The sequence below is a fragment of the Nicrophorus vespilloides genome, unplaced genomic scaffold, assembly GCF_001412225.1.
Source record: "Nicrophorus vespilloides isolate i.1.1-1 unplaced genomic scaffold, Nicve_v1.0, whole genome shotgun sequence".
Lineage (NCBI taxonomy): Eukaryota > Metazoa > Arthropoda > Insecta > Coleoptera > Silphidae > Nicrophorus > Nicrophorus vespilloides.
Window position 1 is genome coordinate 208,505 of NW_017098252.1, and position 24,364 is coordinate 232,868.

Consider the following 24,364-nt stretch of genomic DNA (forward strand, 5'->3'; position numbering starts at 1 on the left):
ATAAACGACCACGTTGGTATTGTGTTCCCATCGTGCCAATAAAGAACCGCGGGCGTGCTCCTTCTGTTTGTGCCTCCTAGTTAGTGTAACAGAAGGAACCTGACGGATCCAACGGTGGTACAATGGTATTCTTGAGACCATAGATCACATGCTTGATTGTACAGCAACTATTATTAATATTTTTGTTCGTTATTGTTATAATCTCCTATGCATCTGACGTGCATAATGGACTAAGTGAAATAATGCAAGAGGACAAGAAGAAACAAAACGAGGATCGCCGCAGCTGCAGATGGCCGAGCTATGATTAAAATGCGTTTTTAATTAATAATAATAATATGGGTGTTCCAATTTCTTGCAGCTCGTCCAATTAAATTGTAGTAGGCTTAGTGACACTAAATGGAATCGATTGAGTAGAGTAGTGGAGGCCTGTGTGCTGATGATGACGATGGGAGATCCTCGATTTAGACGAGACCACCGAGACAGCATTTTGCGGATCGACTTTCGGTCTATCTATTGCTCTAACTCGCATCGCATGAGACGAAATCTATGCGGTCTATCTTTGCGGTGATTTCGTCACGAATTAATAAAATATTTCAATTAGCGGTAATTGCGGTCTTTAATTTTCTATTAAGCGAGGCTATTAGTACTTAATGACCCTAATGTTAAGTGCAGCAAAGCTCGTTACCTTTCGAATTGCTGTTTGTTTGCTTGTGTCTTTTTGCTCCTTTCTCTCTATCTCTCCTTTTCTTTTTTTTTTCTCTTTCGCTCTTCATCCGCTTTCCTTGCTCGATGGTTGCGCTGCTTGTAGCCGGTAATGTCAATATCACGAAGTTCGCGATGAGCAACACAGAAAGGCCTTTTGTAAACAATAAGTTCCTGCGGTTATAATAGATAAAATACACAATTATCAATTATCCGACAAGAAAGGCTCTTGCTTTTTATCTTGCTGTTGTTGTTGCTCTTCTTCTTATTCTTCCTCCACGTTGTTGCATACTTTGAAACAGCGGCGATCATAATGATCAGACAATTTTTGTTTCTTTCATTTTCAATACGATCTTCTTAAAACAGCACTCTATATTTATTATGTAATTGAGTCAGAGAAGAACATAAAATAATATGTAAAATAAATAACATGACTATTACAGTACATTGATATATCTTATCTTTAGAATTACCGAACGTCAGAAATGTTTGAAGTTTTAGTGAATATATAGACTGAAAGTAACTAATGTATAAAGAATTGTAGATAGAAAGAAATATAGATTAATTATAAAATAGCTAATGAATAATAATTATTTTTTTAAATTTTAAATCATAGCTATTTTGTAATTGAAGTAATTTAACATAGTAACATTATTTCAGTCTAACAAAATCGTTATAAATCGGGCAAAAAGATCAATTGGCTATATAAAAATGTTTTATACTTTTTATTTATAATTATTTAACAGTTTTAAATAATATTATTATTTTATAATTATTTTTGAATTAGTAAACATAAAATAATCCAATATATCTATGTTAATATTAAGAATAAGGCAATGCCTAGTGCTGCCATTCGGTCGTGAGCAACTGATAATCAGATTGTATGATTACAGAAATCTCTAGTTATTAGGGTTGCCGTTATTTTTATTTCTCCCCGTGCATTAAACTGTTTACATAATGATGGTGAATTATGTAACTGGTAATGATAGATAATTACGTTTAATCAATTAATTTTACAAATCGTTCGGGAATCGTTGATTATAGTTAAACACAAAAGCGGCTGTCACGATTTGTATAAAATCCATCAATTTAATTCAAACCAAACGCACGATCTCGTATCGTCTAAAATAAAGCTGTAAAAGTAACCATTCTTGACAGATTCCTTAACTTCTATTCATGATACACATTTCTGTATAATGCGCACTCGCGTATTCTAAACTTTTAATAAAATGATACAAAATGTATACACACGTCACGTGATGAGGATGTCGTGATTTAGCGAGAAATATACAAATTTGACAAGAATGACAAAAATTAGATTAAAAATATATCAAAGTTGTCTGATAGTTGACATTTACAATAAAATTGTGATGGTTGCCAAAAGAAGACCAAGACAGGCACGTTACAGCCAGACCGGTACTCAAACGGAGATAGTCGATTTTGAGAAAGTAAGAAAGAACACTTGGTCCCCCAAAGTATTGATCGAGCCATTAACGAATTCGATTATAAAGCGTGTAACCAAAAATATGAACAAGCAAGTGGAGGATTACAGCACGTTCCAAGACGGCATCGATAAGCCAGGCAATCATCAATCAACAAGGCTGACGAAGAGGTACAAACCAGGACCGAAATGTTCGAAGACCGAAATCGATGCAATCCGCGAAGAATCAGTACCTGCAGATGTGGCCGATACACCTCCGGAATCCCCGATCAACCTACCTCAGAATAAAACACCGCCGATGCCGCCCAGTCCAGATATCAGCGCATCAGAAGCGGTCGAGAATGAATTGAACGTGGGGAACGTCGCTGGGAACGTCGCTGGGAACGTTCCGAAAAGCGTACGTTTCATGTACGAGGAATTCAGGGCTTCCGACGAAAACGACGTCTCGGAGAACGAAGCGACCGAAAAGAAACCTCGGAGGTACATCAAGATCGTGGCCAACACCGTTAATATTCACAACCACTACAAGTAGAGGATGGCGGATCTTCCTTCATCCTCTTTAAGCTTAAGTACGTTTTAACTGTTGACTTTAATAGCGAGGACAGCTCGAGATCCGATAAAACAGTAATCGGCGGTATTAAATGTTTGTTATTATTTAACAGGCGTTTCCATCCTCTCGTTATTTTATGTGTGCGTTTTAAATAAATCCATTGATATTTTTCTTCTTCTGTTAATTACTCTATTGACGTGCCGTTGAATTATAGGACCTCCTAGTTTTATGGGACGCTCAATTTTAATTATCCTTTTTTTTAATAGTTATCACCCCGCCTAGTCACGTAACGGTTAAACGTCTGCTCCAACAATGTTGCTTCGAAGCACTCTAATCACATCTCTTGATTGATGTCCATTGAGAAGGAAAGAGAATGAATTATAATATAAATAAAAGAGGGGTTGCTTGATTAATAGATTAGGAATATTCGGAACCTCCGAGCGTGCCACAAGTTTAAACGTCATTCCGGTAATTGATATACGTCTGTAATGCTGCTTTCTATCGGCTTCAAATGCAATTTTTCTTCTCAATTAGGATGGTTCCCGAAACAATGTTGTCGAGCATGTCTCGCAGCGATCGATCAAAAGCCGAAGAGTATCATATGTGATTAGTTGCATGGGTGGATGCAATCCATTGTTCTTCCTCGTGGTCATCTTCTTCTTCTTCTTCTCCATTCTTACACGCATTTATTCCCTTTTCCGTTCGATACGCGTGATATATTTTGATTGGGCCCGATATCCAACTGGGCGCACTTAAAATATCTTCGAAGTATGGGAGAGCAGTTCACGCGATTCAAATCATTTATTATTTTCTGATTATTGATTGTGGCATTTGAAACTTTTAACTGGCCCGGCCATAATTCAAGTCCCCCACGTCACGTGGATATAATTTGATATGATCTTAATGACTGATAACGCTTTATGTGTCTTCATGTCAAACATAGATTTATTTATTATGTTTCGTATCGGATCTTGGTGTTCTAACAAGTTCGTTCCACTTTCATACGAACACAAAACAAACATTATTTTAAATTCAATTTAAAATAATACACATTCTTTATTTCGGTTTTCACAATTTGTTCTGCAAACTAATTTTTCTTTTTTTTGCTATTTTTCACATTTAGTGCTACAATTTAAAATAATCATAAACTATTAGTAAACATTAATTAAATTGCTCATTATGAAATGAGTACAAAAATATTTTAATGCAATTATACCATAAATTTCACATTTTCTTATGTAATTCACAAACAAAATTATAATATAACTATTATTCAATAAATATAGTCTAAGTACTATTCTAATGTAATTAAATTACTCGTCATCAAAGGACCACATTTTTTCTATAAAAAAATAATCAAAATACTTATTAACTATTAGAGTGAATTGCATTCATAAAATTTGCATAAAAAAGCGTCAATCATTGAGTTGATGATTCACATCTTACTAAAGTTAAGCAACTTAGATCAATTTTATGAATCAATAATATTTGTAGTTTAAAACTAAACGTTTCAATCGAAATACAAATTTATAGAGCGTTTCAGTATTTTTTGTAGAGTATAGATGTTTTCACTATATGTTAATTATATTAACAAATTATTTTTTAATATTGCGCTAATTTTACCCAATAAGAAAATGTAATAATATTAATTCGTTTATTATATAATTTAATTAAATTATAAAGTTTTTGTGTGAAAATAAATCTTTAATGCGTGAATCAATAAGGTCAAGAGATTACCAGAAAAAAAGGCTGAACTCGTGATTCAGCGATAATACTTTGTAAATTTCTTTTAATGTATTATTATGATTATTATTTTAATACAAAAAAAAAGTTGTAACGTCTCTAAAAAATAATACTTAGAAAATTATTAATGATTTAAATTATAGAACTGTAAAAATATGTGCTGTAAAATGAGTTTGATATAAATGTTTGTTTGAACATTTAGAAATATTTTATGAGAAAGTTTCAATTCTAGATGAACATCCAATATATTGAATTTCAAAAGAGAACTATAAACTACAACCAAGTAGTAAATTCCATTCATTCAATATAAGGTTTGTTATTAAATGTACATCATTCTGGCTTTACAAATTTTGTATTGCATTCGAAAGAAGGATTTCTATAATCATTTGATAATTTACAACATGTAATTTCGTGAGATCCTTGAATTTATAGTAATCATTTAATAAGTATTAGTTTAAATTCAAAACGTAATTTGGATGTCACGGTAATCCCCTTTATTATTCTTACATCATGTACGTAATGTTAAACTGACATCAAATAAGATGTAAGCCGCGCGCTTTTTTCTTTTCTCCGCTCTCTCTTTATTTGTTTATGTTTGTAGCATCTTTATTTAGAATAAAAATTATTAAGAAATAAAAAAAGAACAAGAAGGACAAAAAGAAAACATGCGACGTGAATGCATGTTATAATTATGCGCGTTTGAGTGGCTCGGACCTCCATAAAAGGAAGAAAAGCTCGAAGTGTAGAGAGAGAGACGAGAGAAATGTAGTATATACCAAAGAGAGAATATTAGACCAGGAAGACGCAGCTTGATGTCTAGCTACCAGTTGCCAGAGACTGTATAAGATGTATTAAGATGACTATATTATAAGGCGGAATATTTAAATGCGTGCCGACCTTATCGTGCGAAGAACCTCCGTTTGTACGTACACTTCTCCGATCTGATCCTGTCAGTTGTCGAAGGATACGAAGAATGTTTTCGGGTGAACCCATTGGAAGCGACAATGTGATTTATCTTCTCGAATCAGTTCTGTGCGCACAATGAATATCGATGACACTAGATATGTTAATGTGCTCAGTAAGTTGGATCCGTACAATGGCGAGCCGCCTTCAACCTGTCAAAATCGCTTAAAACGTTCCTCGGGGGAAGAAGTCCTTAGTAATCTCCAAAAACAATCACATCCAATCCCCAATCGCAATTTAATTTTTGAAGCCTCTTTGTTCTTAAAACCTGATATTGTAAAATTCCGAATCTTGTTTTTTTTGGTTAATTTGGTTTTTGTTTGTTAATTATTATTTAGTTTTACAATTTTGTTTAAATATTGGCAACTTTTTTAAGAAAAATATTAACTTAAGTTATAATTCTATAAATAAATACATTTTACATATTAACAAATAACCGTTTTCTTACAAATCTATTAAATACAGTCTGTTTAGGGTTTATTAGATTCTACTTATTCTCTTATCAATGGCGAAGAAGTAAAGACGAACAAGAACAAACAAAAAAAACTACAAACATTACATCACGTTATTTGGAATCGTTCCTGTTGTGCTGGATATAATTGAGCTTAACAAACAACGGGGGCGTACGTCAACCTTGAATTGAGCCTAATCCACATGGACTTTCGCAAAATGCACTCTAATTACGGACCGTTTACACGCGATTACGTAAAGCCATGTAGGTGCTAGATGGCCTAGAATCTAATTGTACTTCCTTCGAAGGCATCGCCAGGATGCGATAAAAGTTCGTTCCGCACTAATCTTCCCCGAAGAGCGCGCCGTCAATTGCATAATAGGAGGCGCTGGAATTAGTCCAAAGGTCCTGCAGCTAATTATTAGGTCAGAATTGTGCGAATGGGAGTTAATTGCGGCAGGCAAATAATTGAGACCGGCATTTGTTGCGCATCAAAACCATTCGTTCTTTCTTCCTTCTTCTCATTTTCTTCTTTTCCTTAAGGATAAATGTAAACAAACCACTTAGCAATCACTTGAACATATCATTATGCTTGTTAGCTGGTTCTGATTTGCTCGAAGTTCTTTTTAAATCTGTCTTCGCGGATGATGTGAAGTGGCAAAGACCGCAACAAGATGCATATCTGCTCGTCTGCGCTTGAAGTTTTCAACTTCTCATTTGCTTCTCACACATATATCATATGATCGCTCTATTAATACCGTCAATCAATCAAAATGTTCGTCTCCTCTTTTTTTCACTTTCTTTTTATTTTGGATTTCCTTCGTGTTTGCGCGGAAAAACAACTGAAGTTCTCTTTCTCTTCGTTTTGCTCTTCCGCATTAATTACTTTCACACATAGATGACTAATATTGCGCTGAGCGGAGCGCCGAGTTAAAAAGCAAAAAGTTTATTGAACTTAATGAAGAAAATATTGTAATGCTCTCTGCGTAATAACAATCAGCACAAGTGGGCACTTTTTTTTTAAAGTTCTGTGCTTTTCAAGTGTCAAGTGTGGGAAAATTGAGTTTTTTTTCTATATGGGTCAAAGCCATAAAAAAAATGGTGTGCCCATATGAGTTACAACATATACTCATTATCTTTCATTTTTTTCGAAAATTCGATACGCGCAGCGTAAATGTAAAAAGCGATCCGCCTTTTTATTAGCAATTTTCATACAACGTACACTTTAAACAGGCTACGTGCATTTCTACCGTTTGTACCCCCAATAGATCAAATTCAGTTGCATGAGGACGTAACTTATACCGGTAGACCACAAAAGTTCATTTTTCGACCTCATTGGATATTACGCAACCATTCTTTCCATCATTTTCCTTGAAACATATCCTTATTATATTTATATTACAGGCTCTGAAATGAATAGCATATAATTTGAAGTATTATGACACAACATGACATTACATATTGTAAAAATACAGGTTGTAAAAAGAATCATTCATTTTTTAAATTATTTTTTTTCAACAGCAACGCCAACTTATGTATTGATATTAACTTAATTATTCTAATCCTTAAAAAAGGTATAATTAATTACATTTTTCTTTAGTTTTACAATTTTTTTAAATTAAAATAAAAAATAATACTTTTCTTTGATTATGACAAAAAGTCTTTTAATATTTTTATATAAAATACATTTATTTTTTAAATTTTGTATAAATATTATTAACCAAAGTAATTTTTTTTTAAATAATTCTATTCCATTATATTATTAATTACTTTGTATATCGTTTAGATAACAAATATACAATAATTACAATTAGATAATTACAATTTTATTGAAACTACTTAAATATTTGATATATTTAGAATTCCAAGACAAAAGCTTTAATCTTTTAAATTATTTAAGGCAATGAATTTATATCTGAGAAATGAAACATCAAGTTACTGTTTTCGTTGCTAAATTTGCAGATGACACAACTATAATTTCATCTTGTATTAATCCGGAACATTAGCTCAGGAAATTACGTATTAAAGCTTACCAAACTTCATTAACTTATATTATATATCTTAAGAAAAATAATTATTGAACGAAGTAATTTTATTTTTTTAAATAATTGTAATAGTTAGTTTATTAATAACTTTGTACATATTTTAGATAATAAATATACAACTTTTTCACTAAAAATGATTTTTAAATTCATATTTATATATTTTTCTTCAATATGTGGAATGTTTTGCAAATTTAAAAACGAAGAAATTACTTTATTTAATTTTCACATTTTTTTTCTACATTTATTCAATGATAAAAGATTACAAAATTAGCAAAAGCTTAGAAATTTGAAGGTAAGACTACACCTAGAAATTTTATAAAGTTGCGCAATAGTAAGCAGCTTTCTCGAATGCGTTGATTTGCAAGGGGACACTTTCATCTCTATTGTCTGGTATGAATTAAATTGATTTAGATTTAGACCAACGAATAAGGAATGGTATTAGTTGAAATTATACGTGAAGAATGCGTTGCACAATCAATTTAAATTCATATACGAAATCTTTGAGGGAGGTGTCTGCTATTATAAATAACATTTACCTGCACATTAAATCTCAATTTGAGGGCAGAGGAAATATAAAACGGACCGTCGAAGAGTGTTAATTAACATCCAAAAAGGAACGCATCTCAGTTGACACGCAATCTCAGCACTGTTATATTCCTGGTGCAAAGAGATTTCACTCGTTCTCCGGCCGCATCACAGCATCATCCCAAATCCCAATACCGCAAGATCAAAGGCCGCCTTTGATACATTCTTTTGTACATTGTTTAACCAGAGCGAACTGATTAATTTTGATCTCAACAAACCAAAGGAAGCAATTTAAAATTTGATAAACGTGGACGGGCCACGCGTGTACAGACCTAATAAATCCCGGGCGCCTACCAAAAGAGACTCTCTATTAAAATGTATTATTCATATTTGTTACAGCCCGAACGTGTGCAGATCCAAAAGCAGGACGTACTGCTGCCCAGGTTGGGCAAGGCACCACAGCCTAGGCCTCTGCGTCATACGTGAGTCTAATTAATACTACCTGAATAAATCAGAAGGTACCTAATTTAAATGATTTGTTTCAATGTGCAGCGGTATGCACGAGACCCTGCTCTCCTGGAAGATGCTACCAACCGAACCTCTGCATGTGCGAAGACGGACGAAGGGCTACCAGCTGCCTCGCCAAATACGGTTTGAAATCCATAAAATTCTATAATCCAATGATCTTACGTAATCTTTTTATGTTCAGGAAGCGAAGGGGGCAATTGCAGAGCTGTCTGTATGAATGGTGGAACTTGCAAAGATGGAAAATGCGAATGTAACGCAGGATACACCGGCGAATTTTGCACTGAACGTAATATCAGTATTAATTAATCTTATCCACAATTATTTAAACTATTTGATTGCAGCCATCTGCACCAGATCTTGTGAAAACGGAGGTCGCTGCGTCGGCCCTAATAGATGCGCTTGCATTTACGGATTCACTGGGAATCATTGCGAAATCGACTTTAGAACTGGTCCTTGCTATACAGGTTACAGAGGAAATCTTTGTCTGAATCAATTGGAAGGAGTCGTATGCACGAAAACCTTATGTTGCGCCACCGTTGGTAAAGCTTGGGGACACCCATGTCAGCACTGCCCTTCGAGATTGGACTGCAACACTGGATTCCTCAAGAAGCAAAAAACTGGAGAATGCATTGGTATTAATGAATTATAATATTAAGCAAATATAATTATACTGTACTTCTTAGATATCAATGAATGCGACACTATACCGCATTTGTGTAGAGGTGGTAAATGCGTGAACACGATTGGTTCTTTCGAATGCGAATGTCCCGTAGGGCAATCTAGAAATGTTGAAACGAATCAGTGCGACGATAGGGATGAATGCTTGGAAGAAGGTATCTGCGAAGATGGAAGATGTGTGAATACCGTTGGTGGCTACTATTGCTTATGTAACCCAGGTTTCATCCAAAGCCAAGATAGAACTTATTGCATTGGTATAGTTGTTTGAAACGCAATAACGAAACGAAAAGTATTTATTTGAATTATTTTAGATGGAAGGCAAGGATATTGCTACACGATGCGCGAAAACAACCAATGCCATTACCATTTACCGCACAAGCTATCAAAAAAAGACTGTTGCTGTGGTGTTAATATGGGAAAAGGCTGGGGCGATAATTGCGATAGGTGTCCAGAACATGGAGAAGGTTTATTCTTTTAACTTTGTATTATATTATTCATATCAATCAATTTCATACATTTAGGTGAACACAGGTCTTTATGCTTCGGCGGAATGCACACGATGCCAAAAGACTATCATAGTAGCGGCAATAAATCTTCATTGGACATAGGATTACTAACAGTGAATGAATGCGTACTTCGACCGGGCATATGCGGAAAGGGCGAGTGCATCGATACCAGGGAAGGATACCAGTGTAATTGTTACCCTGGTTTCTACATGGCAGAGTCGGGAAAATGCGAAGGTTCTATTTGTTTTTTGTTATAATTGTTGATTGCTTTAACATTGGTTTGTTCTGTTAGATATTGATGAATGTCGTTCGGGAAAATGTCAAAACGGAGTTTGTACCAACACTCCCGGCAGTTTCAATTGCCTTTGCCCATCCGGATTCGACATTTCTCCTGATGGATCTCTTTGCACTGATCATGACGAGTGCAGCGAAATTGGAATGTGCACCAATGGTATTTGTATCAATATGGATGGCAGCTTCAAATGCCAGTGTAAGAGCGGGTATAAACTATCTCCATCAGGACATGCTTGCATTGGTAATATCTGTACGAAAATGTATTTGAAATTTAAAAACTAATTCATTTTCAATTTAGATATTGATGAGTGTTACGAGAATCCCAGGATTTGTTTGAACGGTCGTTGCGAGAATACTCCAGGATCTTACAACTGCGTCTGCTTAACAGGGTTTGTAGTATCATCTGATAGGACTTTCTGCAGCGATTTGGATGAGTGCGCGAATACTGGGATGTGCATCCATGGAAGGTGTGTCAACATGGAGGGTTCTTTCAAGTGCGTCTGTGATTCTGGATATAAATTAGGTCCAGATGGACATCACTGCATGGACATCGATGAATGCATTCAGGATCCTTGCAAACATGGAACGTGCTACAATTCTCCTGGAAGTTTCCGTTGCGAATGTCATTCAGGTTTTAGTTTAGGCGCTGACGGCCGTTCTTGTCTAGATACTAGAAGAGATTTATGCTATCAACAGTATAAAGACGGAGTTTGTTTGAATCCATCGAGCATAGCAGTAACCAAATCCAGTTGTTGTTGCTGCACAGTAGTCACTGGACAACCTATGGGCTGGGGTACTTCATGCCAAGCTTGTCCAACATTTGGAACTTCAGAATTTGATTCCCTTTGCCCTCACGGACCTGGTCAAACCTTTGATGGAAACGACATTAACGAATGCGCGCAAAATCCCAACATCTGCCTAAACGGCGCTTGCGAAAACATGATAGGCACGTATCGCTGTATCTGCAATCCCGGATATAAAGTGGACGATGGCGGAAAGTTCTGTACAGACATCAACGAATGTGAAGAAGAGGAACTGGTGAGTTATCAGCACAATGTCATGTAGTTATGAATTATCAGATATTTTAGGTGTGCTCTGGAGGTCAATGTCGTAATACCCCTGGCAGTTTCCAATGCATTTGCCCAACAGGTACTCAATTAAATCCCAATTCGTTCACATGTGATGACATCGACGAGTGCAGAGAACTGGGACCGGAAGCCTGCTTCAATGGGGAGTGTGTGAACACAGCAGGATCTTATAAATGCGAATGCGATCCGGGGTCAATCTTGGATAATACCGGAAGGATTTGCATTGGTACGAACGTGCAATATCTTCAAAGGAAACAAATTCCTCAATTAATATTCTATTCCAGATAATAGAAAAGGTTCATGTTGGACACGTATGAATCACGGGAAATGCGAAAATAATCTGCCTCTATTAAGCCGTAGACAGGAATGCTGTTGCTCTGTTGGTCTTGCATGGGGATCACCTTGCGAAAGGTGTAATCGCAATGAGTGCGAGTGTCCCAGAGGGTATGCCAAAGTCGATGGAAAAGCTTGCTCCGATATAAACGAATGTGAATTAAATCCTGACATTTGTCGAGGAGGTGGTACCTGTATAAATACAGAAGGAAGTTTTACCTGTACTTGTCCATCTGGATTAACTTTAGACAATACAAGTAAGAAATGCAAACTTAAATTCTTCTCATTTAACATATAGTAAGAAACTTAAACAATTATATTGAAAGTAAACGTTATTTGTTAATTTACAATTATTTACAAATTTCTCTAATTGTTTTAAAATATAAAATGAATATACCGTTATATAATATTATAATATATTTAAAAAAACGAATTATTTAATAAGTAGAACAAAAGAAATAAACTAAATGTTATTAATATACGTCAATGTAATGTTTTAATTGTCTTGTGTTTATTATTGCTATAGGGACGCAATGTTTGGATATAAGACAGGAAAAATGCTACACACGTTACAAGCATGGCAAATGTACGCATTTCGTAGACGGCATCTTCAATAAGAACCTGTGCTGCTGTTCGTCGATTGGAAGGGCGTGGGGCGAGAAATGCGAGCTGTGTCCGAGGCTAGGTACACCCGCATTCACAGAATTGTGCCCCAGAGGATCAGGATTTTTAGAGCGAAAAGACATTAATGAGTGCACCGAGTTTCCTGGGATCTGTCAGAACGGACGCTGCAAGAACACCATTGGTGGCTATAGCTGCAGGTGCAACAAAGGCTATGATTTCGATGAAAACAGGATCAAATGCATAGGTATTTAAATAATTTATTACGTTGGAGAATTTATTACGAGCGCCGTTTTGCAGATATCGACGAGTGTAGCATTACCACTAATAACGTTTGCGGAAATGGCGTGTGCAAGAACACACCCGGAGACTTCGTGTGCGAGTGCAACGAAGGCTTCAGGACGATGGCTCCTATGCAGATTTGTATGGATATTAACGAGTGCGAGGAGATTATTGGCTTGTGCAGGGGTGGTAGATGCATCAATACCGAAGGATCTTACAAGTGCGAGTGTCCTCCTGGACATGAATTGTCTTCGGATAAGCAGTACTGCAAGGACATCGATGAATGCTCAAGGACAAGTGGGATTTGCTCGAATGGTGTTTGCGAGAATATGATGGGTACATATCAGTGCGTTTGCGATGAAGGCTACGAACAAAATGGACAAAAGACCCATTGCGAAGACTTTGATGAATGCGAAGATGAACCATGTGATGACATTTGCACGAATACCTTAGGAAGTTATTCATGTTCTTGCGGGTAAAAAACACATTAATTTAATTATTGATTTAGAAAAAAATAGATAGCAATATCTTTGCGTACTTTAAACTGTGTACGTTCATATGAACATCAATTTGGTGCTTTATCTATTTTTTATTACTAATTTGTTAGAAACCAAAATTTTAATGATTTTTTTACAAATATTTTTAGAAATGGTTATGCATTACAACTTGATGGAAAATCTTGTAAAGATATAGATGAATGCAAAGAGAACACGAGGATATGTAGCGGCGGTAAATGCGTAAACACTGAAGGAGGATACATCTGTCACTGTACCGACGGGTTGATACCTGGTGTTGGGGGCACTTCTTGCTTAGGTATTAATAAAAAAACATCTTGTCTCAAGTCTTGTATAAATATCTTGAAACATTGCAGATATCGATGAGTGTAAGCAGAATCCAAATATATGCGGGAACGGCGATTGCGTGAACACTCTTGGATCATTCCAGTGCCGATGTGAGGATGGTTATTCGGTAAAACCAGATGCAGGAGCTTCTTGTTCAGATGATGACGAGTGTTATTTGGGAAGCTACAATTGCCATGTTAACGCAGATTGCATCAATAATCCCGTAAGCTCGACCCTTTGCAATCAATCAATGGTTAGTAAAACGTTAATGACAATTGCAGGGATCGTATCAATGCAGATGTCAGGATGGCTTCACGGGCAATGGTGTCAGCTGCAGGGACATAAACGAGTGCCTTACAAACAACGGAGGTTGCGACCAGAACGCGCAGTGCGTAAACTCTGATGGTTCATTCAAATGTATTTGCGATGCTGGCTTTAAAGGAGACGGATACAGTTGTATCGACATCGACGAATGCTCCAACAATCCATCCTTGTGCGAGAATGGACAATGCTTGAATACACCGGGAGCTTTCAGATGCGAGTGTGAGATGGGATTTATGCATCCCAACGAGAAGAACGATCAGGCTTGCATCGGTATGTCCATTGAATACAGCTTTTTGTATAGTATTTGAAGTTATTTTTTATTCTTTGCAGACATAAACGAGTGCAAAATGTTTAACAATCTGTGCGTTTTCGGTAAATGCGAAAACACTTTCGGCATGTTCCGATGCGAATGTAACGACGGCTATAAATTAGATGGATCCGGCGGAAATTGCACGGATATTGATGAATGTGAAAGTCCACAATCCTGTCTCTATGGCAAATGTACTAACACCGATGGTTCATTCGATTGTCAGTGTCCAGCAAATTATGATTTAGTTGACGAAGGCAATGCTTGTATTGGTACGTTCTTTTTTAATTTTAATTATTGAGATGCTAATCATTAAATTTATTTGCAGATAAGAGAGTATCCAGGTGTTACTTAAACGCTGATCATAATAGACATTGCTCAAATCCAACAGCCGATTACATATCAAAGCCCACTTGTTGCTGTTCCGTGGGTAAAGCTTGGGGCCCGAATTGCGAACTATGTCCATCCGAAAACAGTAAAGAGTACCAGGAGCTATGTCCAGGCGGAATGGGTTACACACCGAACATAATAACCGTAAACTTTCGCACTTCCATAAATTAAGTTAGTTAACGTTGTCTTTTTAAGGTGGTCCTTGAGGACATAAATGAATGCGAGGAACACAACAATATATGTAAGAACGGACACTGCACCAACACCTTTGGCAGCTTTATGTGCTCTTGCAATGAAGGATTCAGACTGGACGAAACTGGAGCTGTTTGCGATGATATTAACGAATGCGAAGAACATCCCGATATTTGTAGCATCGGTAAATGTGTAAACGAATTAGGAAAATATTACTGTCAATGTCCGGAAGGTTATATGTCTCTACCTGGAAAGAGTAAGTTTATCTAATTGTTTTATTAAGTGTTAACATTGGATGTGTTGTAGAACAATGCGTTGATATGCGCAAGGATTTTTGCTATATGAATTACGAGCGGTGGACGTGTAGCTTACCGATGTCGCAGAACCAAACGAAGAAGATTTGCTGTTGCTCTATGGGAGAAGGTTGGGGTTCACCTTGCGAACCATGTCCTATACCAGGCACCAGTAGGTACAAGTTACAATATGTAACTATCTAGTTCAAATTAAATTAATTACTTTAATTACTTACTGTCATTGAATCAATGGTCTTCTTACTTTAAAATAATTGATATTTGTAGATGAATTTAATGGTTTGTGCGGAAAGTCAGTTCCCGGACAGATTATCAATCCGATGACGAATCGATCAGAAGAGATCGACGAATGTGAAATGATTCCGACTTTGTGCAAGAACGGCGATTGCATGAATACACCTGGAAGTTTCGAATGCAACTGCAATAGAGGTTACACTTACGATATTAATTCGCACTACTGCATCGATGAGAACGAATGCCTGAGAGTTCCAAATCCTTGCGAAGGCAATGCCCAATGTATAAATCTTCCGGGAAGTTTCGAATGCAAATGTCCCGAAGGATACAAACACGGCACCAGTTTTATGGATTGCGTCGACGTTAACGAATGTTCCGATCGACATAGAATTTGCGCAAACGGCGAATGCAAGAACTTGCAAGGATCTTTCCAGTGCATATGCAATCCCGGATTCATTCTGACAACCGCACGAGATAATTGCATCGATATTGATGAATGTGCCAGACATCCGAATATATGTAATGATGGCACTTGCGTTAATACTATTGGTTCTTATAAATGTCATTGCAACCCTGGTTTTAAATTGAGTCCTAACAATGATTGCGTGGATGAAGATGAATGTCACATGAAACCTTACTTATGTAGGAACGGAAGATGTAGGAATAATATTGGCTCATTTGTGTGTGATTGCGCTCATGGATACACACTTTCTGTAGATGGAACTCACTGTAGAGATATTGATGAGTGTCACGAGGTTAAATATTAAAAATTCATTTGATTAAGTTATATTAAATATAATGCTCTCATTTCAGTCTGCTGGTACATGTCCACCTCCTGGAAAATGCCAAAACATTATGGGTTCCCACATATGCAATTGTCCAGATGGTTATGAAATAAGTTCAGTAACAAACAGGTGCGAAGATATCGATGAATGTAACAATCCCGGTATTTGCGATAATGGCATATGCGTTAATACCGAAGGAGGTGCGTACTGCACTTGTCCAGATGGATTCATATTGAATAGTCACCAGATGAAATGCATCGATGTTAGGAAGGAGCAATGTTATGATCATTTCTTCAGCCGTTTCTGTTCTGAACCTAGGGGTATGAGCATGACGGAGCGCGAATGCTGCTGTTCGAGAGGTGCTGCTTGGGGTAGAAGCTGCGAAGAATGTCCGAGCGAAGGATCACGTATGCTGCAGCAAAGTACAAAAAGGATTTGAACTTAAAAATAATAATTGTTTCAGCCGAGTATCTTCGATTGTGCCCAGAAGGACCTGGCAGGATGGATACGGGAAGCGATATTAACGAATGCGAATTAATGCCGAACGTGTGCGAGGGTGGTGATTGCATCAATACGGATGGCTCCTTCCGATGCGATTGTCCTTCCGGATACGTTCTCGATAATACCGGAAAGAAGTGCATCGACGATAATGAATGTATTATCGGTCAAAATATTTGCGGGAATGGAACTTGCTCCAACGTCGTCGGAGGCTTTGAGTGCTCCTGCAATGACGGGTTTGCACCTGGTCCTCTTCAGGTTATTATCCCTTAGGGGCTCTCAAATGAGAAAATTAAATTCCTTGTTTCATTGTCTAGGTATGCGAGGATGTTAACGAATGCCATGAAATTGGAAACCAATGTGCGTTCAGGTGCCACAATGTACCTGGTTCATTCAGGTGCATTTGCCCTTATGGATACGCCCTCGCCCCAGATGGCAGACATTGCCAAGGTAAATAATTTAGAAGTAACTTGAAAAAAGTAATTATATAAAATTAATTGTACGTCCTTGTAGATGTGGATGAATGCAATACTCCTGCCAACAATTGCAAATTCCAATGCAAGAATCTCATCGGTTCCTTCATGTGCATATGTCCCGAAGGATATACCCAAGTTGGAATGACGGATAACTGCGTGGACGTTAATGAATGCAGCATGAATCCAAGCTTATGCTCAAACGGCAATTGCATCAATACTCAAGGCTCGTACAGATGCGATTGCATCGACGGCTTTGAATCCAGTCAAGACCAGAAGTCTTGCGTCGGTAAGTGGCGTCCTCTGTAGCGCGCAGCCCAACTCTCACCTCTTCAAATATCCTACAGATGGAATATGCTTATACATCGGAGACATCCTTATTTACCGTCATGCACACACTACACGCTTTTATTTTCTTCTTCTCTTGTGTAACTTCTTTTATACTCACTTTTTTCTCTACAGATAGGAGACAAGGGTTCTGCTTCAGGCAACTTATACACGGTCGCTGCACGACCCACAACAGGGAAATGAGACGGGTAACAAAGGCCGACTGTTGTTGCTCTATGGGGGAGGCCTGGGGATCCAATTGCGAAATCTGTCCATCCAAATACTCGCCACAGTACCAGGAATTGTGCCTGGAAAGCGGTTTCACCGTTGATGGACAAGGTAAACACCTTTGGAGCCGTTTACTTTTGCTAAATCCTCTAACGTCGTGTCGGATCGCTCAAAATTAGGAATGGATTTGCCGTCGGTGCAAATAACTTTTCATTGCTAAAATATTCAAATGGCTATCCGGTATTCGCCACGATGTACGTGGGGCGCGTAATTAAAATTCTAATGGCCTTTCCAATTGTACGTAAAGCGTTGGAGAGAAAATGGACGAACTGACTTGATGCCACGCAATGCGTATATTAAATACCCTAATTTAAATAAAAGTAATTGTTACATAAAACATTGCGAAGAAGAAATTGCGATTAATTGGAAACGTTTCTGTAATAACAATTCAAAGAAAGAAAACTATTTTTTGCGATAAATAATATAAAATATATTACGAAAATGTTTCTAGCTATTGACAACATTCTTAATTTACTTTTAAAATAGAAAAAAACGTATGAAAAAATGAATAATAATGTTTACGTTATACAATGTATGTACGTTCGAACGAATAGACACGTTCTATATAGATAATAATGGTTTTTCAGTATCACTTTCACAATAATATTTTTTTCTTTAAATTTATTATTAAACAATAGTCAATAATTTAAAAACTCTTACATTTGAAAGCTTTCAATCTCCTGTTGAATAATGTTTAAAATCAAATAATTTTTACTAAGTTTAAACTGTCAAATATCAACATAAAATATCATTGCAATAATTATACAAATAATTATATAGATAGAAATAAGACATGAATCATTGCAACGTGTTATAGCGTAGATCTTTCTGAATATTGTAATTGTTTTTGATGATTAGCGTATATTTTTCTGTTAAATCAAGTCGATAATGTTTTTCCCTATTGAATACAAAAATAATGTTGACTCACAATATAAATAAGCGAAATATTATGTGTCTAATGAGATTTTAATGTTGTAGATGTAGATGAATGCGCAACAATTCCGGATTTGTGCAGGAACGGCAAGTGCATTAACACCTTGGGCTCGTACAGATGCATCTGCGATAAAGGTTTTAAACCAGATGGGCTGGGATTACAGTGCTACGGTAAGGCAATTCCCTTAACTCCGAACAATTTAAAGCACCTCATCCGATTTCGATTTGATTCCAGACGTAAACGAATGCGAGCTTAATCCGGCCCCGTGCCAATACAACTGCCAAAACACGGAGGGCAGCTACACGTGCTCATGTCCACCGGGCTTCCTGCTAAATCCCGACGGCTCGTCCTGCAGGGACCAGGACGAATGCGCCTCAGGCCAACACTTATGTCAACACAATTGCATCAACACGCAGGGAAGCTACACTTGTTCCTGTCATAGCGGATACACACAAGACGGCGACGATTGCATCGGTATGGGATAACAGATTGAAATAAGATGAATGAAGCAATCTTCACTTTTGTGGTTTCAATTCAATTACATCGCTTTTGTTTTTGTTTCCGCTCGATAGATATCAACGAATGTCTGCAGGAGGGCGTCTGTCCTCGACCCGGAAAATGCGTGAACATCTTGGGCAGCTTCAAGTGCATCTGTCCTCGTGGTTTCAAGCTCGACTCTACTGGAACATACTGCGTGGATGCCGACGAATGCTTGGATGACACCAAGTGCTCCGAAGGTTCGAAAGAGTTTGGAGCAAGCTGCGTCCACGGGTAAATTAATCGAGCAAGTTTTCTCTTGACTGCAGGATGCCAGAACTTGATCGGCGGCTTCAAATGCGGATGCCCCGAGGGCTACTACTTGCATCATTACTACAACCATTGCGTCGACAAGAACGAGTGTAACAACAGTCCCTGCGGAGCGACCGGAACTTGCTTCAATACTCCAGGCAGCTACAGATGCGGTTGCCCGGATGGATTCCAATTCGACAGCAAATTAAACAATTGCATACAGGTAAGCCGGATTCGGTAGCATCGAGTTTCACAGGTGATCATCTTACCTATGTTTCCAGATGAGCTCTTCTTGCATGGGCGCCCCTTGCGCATTCGGATGCACCGCCCTCGGCCCGCAGAGCTTCTCATGCGGATGTCCTCAAGGATATCAGCGCATCGGGCAAGGACATTGTCTCGCTACAATCACTCCTTACGGCCAGGACATCGGCAACGTTCCTACCTACCCCATAGGTGACCCAGTCGCCGACGATAAATTGATTTCCACCGAAGGGTGCTTCTCGTGCAAGGTAAAATATAAAGTGTATAAAATGAAAAACTGGTTTCTAATTTTTAGTATTTAAAAAGTTTATCGAAATTATTTCTAGAACATTAATTTCGAAACTACAAATACAAAAAAAAAAAATCATATAAAAAACTATAACAACTGAAATTAGTAAAAGAACATAACGTATTATTATGTTTTTACAAATGTATATCTGGTTTTAAAAATTTACAAATCCTATTAATATATTACTCACATTTCCAAGAGCACGTAATTTATGAGTTAATCCCACAGATTAATGGCAGACACAGGAGGGAGTCGCGCAGGAATCGACAGGTTGCTAATTCTACACTCTTCGACTTGGCTCCTCGATCATTGAGGACCATGAGAAGGAGCGTGAGGAGGAACAAGAGGCACGGCCACGGACAGGAGATCGACATCACCATCAATCTTAGCCAGACCAAGCACAGAATGAGAATTGTGAAAGTACAACCCGCAGTCACGGTACGTGCCCACTCTAATATTATCCAAAACACAGTAAAACTCTAAAATTATAACTTGTACGCTTTGCAGCGCGAAATGGATTATAAGATTGTCGAAGGAACCGACACGAAGAAGTTCGAGCTCCTGAAGAAGAACGGCGTTTGGGGGCTGCACTTCAGGCGCAGATTGAAACATCCCGGAAAGTTTGACATCGTAATTCACGGCCGACCCGCCGATCTCCAAGCCAAGAGACACTTTGAGAACGATCTATACGAGAAGCCACTAACTTTGCGAGTCAGGTTGAACGTCGTCGAGTAACACAGCCCACCCCCAATCTTAGTTAAATTATTTAATTGAAACGAAACGAAACCAAGAAATAATGAAAATATTCTATTTATGTATATGTACCCTCCCAATTTTTAAAGTGCCTTATAATTAAGCTACAAAAATTATAAAAATCAAAATACGCAAAAAAATATTCGGCTGTGAGATTTTAAAACGCGCACAGCTTTCTAATCCAACAGATCTATTTACTAATTGTGATTTATAAAGAAATCGACACACTGCCATAATTATGTGTTTCAGAAGAAGAAATATTGCAAATATTTTTATTATATTATTATATCCGGTGTTCATAATTTACAGCCGCTTGTTAACTATTTTTTTTATTAATAATTTTATTTTTTATTAATCGAATCATAAAGTTCTAGCTATAAAGTATTATATAGAAAAGACCTTTTTTTGTTTTTATTTTGTTTTATTGATGAACTAAGCGAGTTTCTTTTATTTTCTCCTTTTTTTTTCTATATCATAGTCCATTATGTTTGCATATAATATTTATGTAATGTATAGTTAGAATTTTAAGCTGCAATGGAATATGTTTAAAACTAGTATTGCTGTGTAAATTTAGTGCTTTCCTCTATTGTAATAACCGATTTTTTTTCTACAAAAAAAAAACACTAAACAAACAAGAATAAAGTAACAAGTGATATATCGAGATTGGATTCATTAAATCAGTGCGAATTTTTGTGGAAATTTCTAGAGCTTCGTAATTAATTACCTGAGGCAAGGCACAGGTAGAGTCTACCTGAAAAGAGGGGATGCGTTCTTTCCTTCCGGAGCAAGTCGTTTAAACCCAACGCAACGAACGTCAAGTTCCGATTTTATCGGTGAAGCTTCCTCGCCTTTCCCACCTTTATTCATTTTTTTTAACTCCGTTATCCTGCTAAAAATAATTTTAAAAACAAGATTTATTTTACATCCTCTTCTTTTTTTGTGGGCGCTCGGTGTTTCGATTTTTGCAGTGCGAGGAAATGTTTATTAAGCCGTGTAGAATGATCCTCTTCCCCCTCCTTCCTGCCGGCCATAAAGTAAGGTTTACAATTTTTAATTTCGTTAGCATACATTTTCATAATAAGAGCAACGCCAGGGCACTAACTATATTAAATATATTATTCCCTGAAATTACATTACGAAATTGTCCGTATAAATTCTTATGATGGAAACTCTTACGCGGTTTACAGATTCAAATCAGTTTATTTAAATTTTAATAGATTTTTGTTCTCTTTATTTTATTATATTTGCACATACATTCAACAAGTGGAAAAGCATTTAAAATAATTTAAATAAGGGTTTTTATAAACGATTTTGGGCGACTAATAGACAAATGGTTAAGTTCATCATGAAGGTACAGTCACATAAATGAGGTTCAGCATATGGATTTCCAGCTAAGTCAATGGACAATGAAAGTGTTAGGGATAGCAGCAGATACACAGACAAAGGGAATAGTGGAATCGCAGAGTATCATTATACTACTGACGTCAACCTACAAGACGACAGCCAACCAAAAAAAACAAGAAGAAAATAATTTTAAATACTTCAAAATACTTAATTAACGTTATAATTACATTAATACATTAATTAAATTAATTCATAATGAACTGATAATCACAATCACTCCATATGAAGTGTCCAATAAAGTAAATGTAAATAAAAATATATTATTTGTGGTCTGTAATTATCCGCAAAAATGATTGGAAAATTTAAAAAAACAACAAATATTCCAGAAATAAATCTTTATTTATTAACAAGAATTAAAATATAGAAATTATAAGTGAAATTATTTAATATATACATATTTCTATTTAATAATCTATTATAAATAATTATAATCAATATCCAATGGATAATTTAAAATCAATAATGTATTAATTATTAAGGTAATTAGTAATTAATAAATATTATTGAAGTCTAAAAATTATAAAGTAAAAGCGTATATTATTATTTACAAAGCTTTTAAATATATATTAGTCAATTTGAAGAGAACAATTAAGAGGTAATTTAAAAGGCATATTATGATAAATTAATATGAATTGTGTGTACCGTTTTATGTACTTGTTGTGTATTATTCAATCATTCGAAATTAATTGTTTAAAATTGCTAATGCAATCGCAACAGAAGTTGAGAGCCCTCTCCTCCCACACCCAGAGTTCACGAAGATCCGTCGGAAGGCCGATGGTTCCAACTCTGACGCCGGGCGGAATTAAAGTGCAATTTCCCGGTTTCCTCCTCAGCACTTTAACAGTGAACGATCTCGGTTGACACTCGAATCTGTTGTACCAACACTTGTCTTTCAAGCACTCCACCGATCTCATGTACCGAGGGAAGTAATCAATCCCTAAATCAGACCAGTGCACCTTTGACTTGCAATGCCACGCCAAAGCTTCAGGTCCTTCGCGCCGCGTTCTGCCCTTTGCGAGATGCCCTCGCCGGAGATTGACTTCGATGTGGTCGACATTCCATGCCGGCTCGTCGCTCAATTCCTGCTCGAAATCGCTATCCACGTAGAACGAAGGGTCAAAAACCGTTTTTCTCCTCCTGTCGCCCTCATTATTTTTGATTAGTATTTCTGGTGCTTCAATGCTCATGTAGCGCGCATTGAACGCCGGCCCCAATATTTTCCCCAAGATTTCCTTCGGCATTTCCTTGCAATTCTGCTCAACCGACGAAACCACCGACGCCATAGCCATTAGCGTAAGAAAAGCTACAGGATCGGGCATCTTGTGATGATTGATTTAGTTGCAGAAACAGCAGAAGTTCACGTATCTTTCCTCCCAGATCCACAGATCGAAAAGGCCACCCGTCACGCGGATGGGGCCTATATTAACGCCAGGTTTAATATACTTGCAATTATTTCGTCTCCTCTTCAACAGTTTTACGACAAATGGTTTAGGTTTACAGGTTCGATGACCGTACCAGCAGGGCGTACCCATGCAATGCACTGATCTCAGAAAGCGCGGAAAGTAGTCGACTCCTAAATCGAACCATACGATTTTTGATTTGCAAGTCCACTGACGTTGTCTCCTCACGAACGCTCGTTTTTCTCTCTTCAAATACAGATGACCATCAGCAATGTGGTCTACAGTCCAAGCTGGTTTATTGCTTAACTCTTCAGCGTAAGTCTCGTTCACATAAAAAGCCGGTGCATACGGTGATTCCCTTTTCCCGCAGCCCACCTGCACTTGGCTACTATTAATAGGCTTTCTTATACTCATGTAACGCGTGTTGTAGGAAGATCCCAGCATGTGGCCCAATAGTTCTTCTGGTATTTCACTGCATTCCTGAGGCTTCCCAAACGCGCTCTCGCACAATAATAATAACACAACTAAGAATACTACAAGTTCCATGTTAAGTCATCATTAATTCGAACAAATCATACTAATAATTAAAAAAATATCACAACGATTTTATTTTCAAAAGAGTATTATTATTTTTGTTTCCACTAGAAACCTTGATTCATCGAATGACATGAAAACGATAAACTGTAGAAAAACTGTATTTTTTTCTACATCTAAACAAATTTTAAGATTTTTATGCATTTCGTAAATAAAAACAAGTATTTCATAGTTTATATTTTTATTTTTCTTAACTGGGCTAACTATATTTAAAATACA

The 24,364-nt window shown here is 36.9% G+C and overlaps 3 protein-coding genes across 3 annotated transcripts in view; 1 reads left to right on the forward strand and 2 right to left on the reverse strand.

Annotated features, from left to right (window-relative positions):
• Nucleotides 1–21,077, forward strand: part of LOC108562009 (fibrillin-2-like) — a 34,564-nt gene extending 13,487 nt beyond the window's left edge. The window contains exons 4-36 of the mRNA XM_017920180.1: nt 8,820–8,902; nt 8,973–9,071; nt 9,130–9,234; nt 9,290–9,580; nt 9,632–9,880; nt 9,938–10,090; nt 10,148–10,366; nt 10,425–10,667; nt 10,725–11,464; nt 11,515–11,740; nt 11,799–12,104; nt 12,374–12,715; nt 12,769–13,225; nt 13,397–13,563; nt 13,622–13,815; nt 13,874–14,186; nt 14,247–14,495; nt 14,552–14,757; nt 14,809–15,061; nt 15,112–15,270; nt 15,384–16,105; nt 16,164–16,542; nt 16,599–16,891; nt 16,951–17,083; nt 17,147–17,395; nt 17,569–17,772; nt 18,700–18,825; nt 18,890–19,129; nt 19,228–19,392; nt 19,462–19,667; nt 19,726–19,953; nt 20,223–20,432; nt 20,502–21,077. Coding sequence (XP_017775669.1) covers nt 8,820–8,902; nt 8,973–9,071; nt 9,130–9,234; nt 9,290–9,580; nt 9,632–9,880; nt 9,938–10,090; nt 10,148–10,366; nt 10,425–10,667; nt 10,725–11,464; nt 11,515–11,740; nt 11,799–12,104; nt 12,374–12,715; nt 12,769–13,225; nt 13,397–13,563; nt 13,622–13,815; nt 13,874–14,186; nt 14,247–14,495; nt 14,552–14,757; nt 14,809–15,061; nt 15,112–15,270; nt 15,384–16,105; nt 16,164–16,542; nt 16,599–16,891; nt 16,951–17,083; nt 17,147–17,395; nt 17,569–17,772; nt 18,700–18,825; nt 18,890–19,129; nt 19,228–19,392; nt 19,462–19,667; nt 19,726–19,953; nt 20,223–20,432; nt 20,502–20,729 — 8,437 coding nt within the window. The 3' untranslated portion in view covers nt 20,730–21,077. The remainder of the gene's footprint in view (nt 1–8,819; nt 8,903–8,972; nt 9,072–9,129; nt 9,235–9,289; nt 9,581–9,631; nt 9,881–9,937; nt 10,091–10,147; nt 10,367–10,424; nt 10,668–10,724; nt 11,465–11,514; nt 11,741–11,798; nt 12,105–12,373; nt 12,716–12,768; nt 13,226–13,396; nt 13,564–13,621; nt 13,816–13,873; nt 14,187–14,246; nt 14,496–14,551; nt 14,758–14,808; nt 15,062–15,111; nt 15,271–15,383; nt 16,106–16,163; nt 16,543–16,598; nt 16,892–16,950; nt 17,084–17,146; nt 17,396–17,568; nt 17,773–18,699; nt 18,826–18,889; nt 19,130–19,227; nt 19,393–19,461; nt 19,668–19,725; nt 19,954–20,222; nt 20,433–20,501) is intronic.
• A 1,649-nt stretch (nt 21,078–22,726) lies between these two features.
• LOC108562008 (protein trunk-like) lies at nt 22,727–23,489 on the reverse strand. The gene has a single exon (XM_017920179.1). It carries the CDS (start codon nt 23,468–23,470, stop codon nt 22,820–22,822), a length of 651 nt encoding a protein of 216 aa, XP_017775668.1. The 5' UTR covers nt 23,471–23,489; the 3' UTR covers nt 22,727–22,819.
• LOC108562002 (protein trunk-like) lies at nt 23,486–24,097 on the reverse strand. The gene has a single exon (XM_017920173.1). It carries the CDS (start codon nt 24,095–24,097, stop codon nt 23,486–23,488), a length of 612 nt encoding a protein of 203 aa, XP_017775662.1.
• Nucleotides 24,098–24,364: the final 267 nt, after the last annotated feature.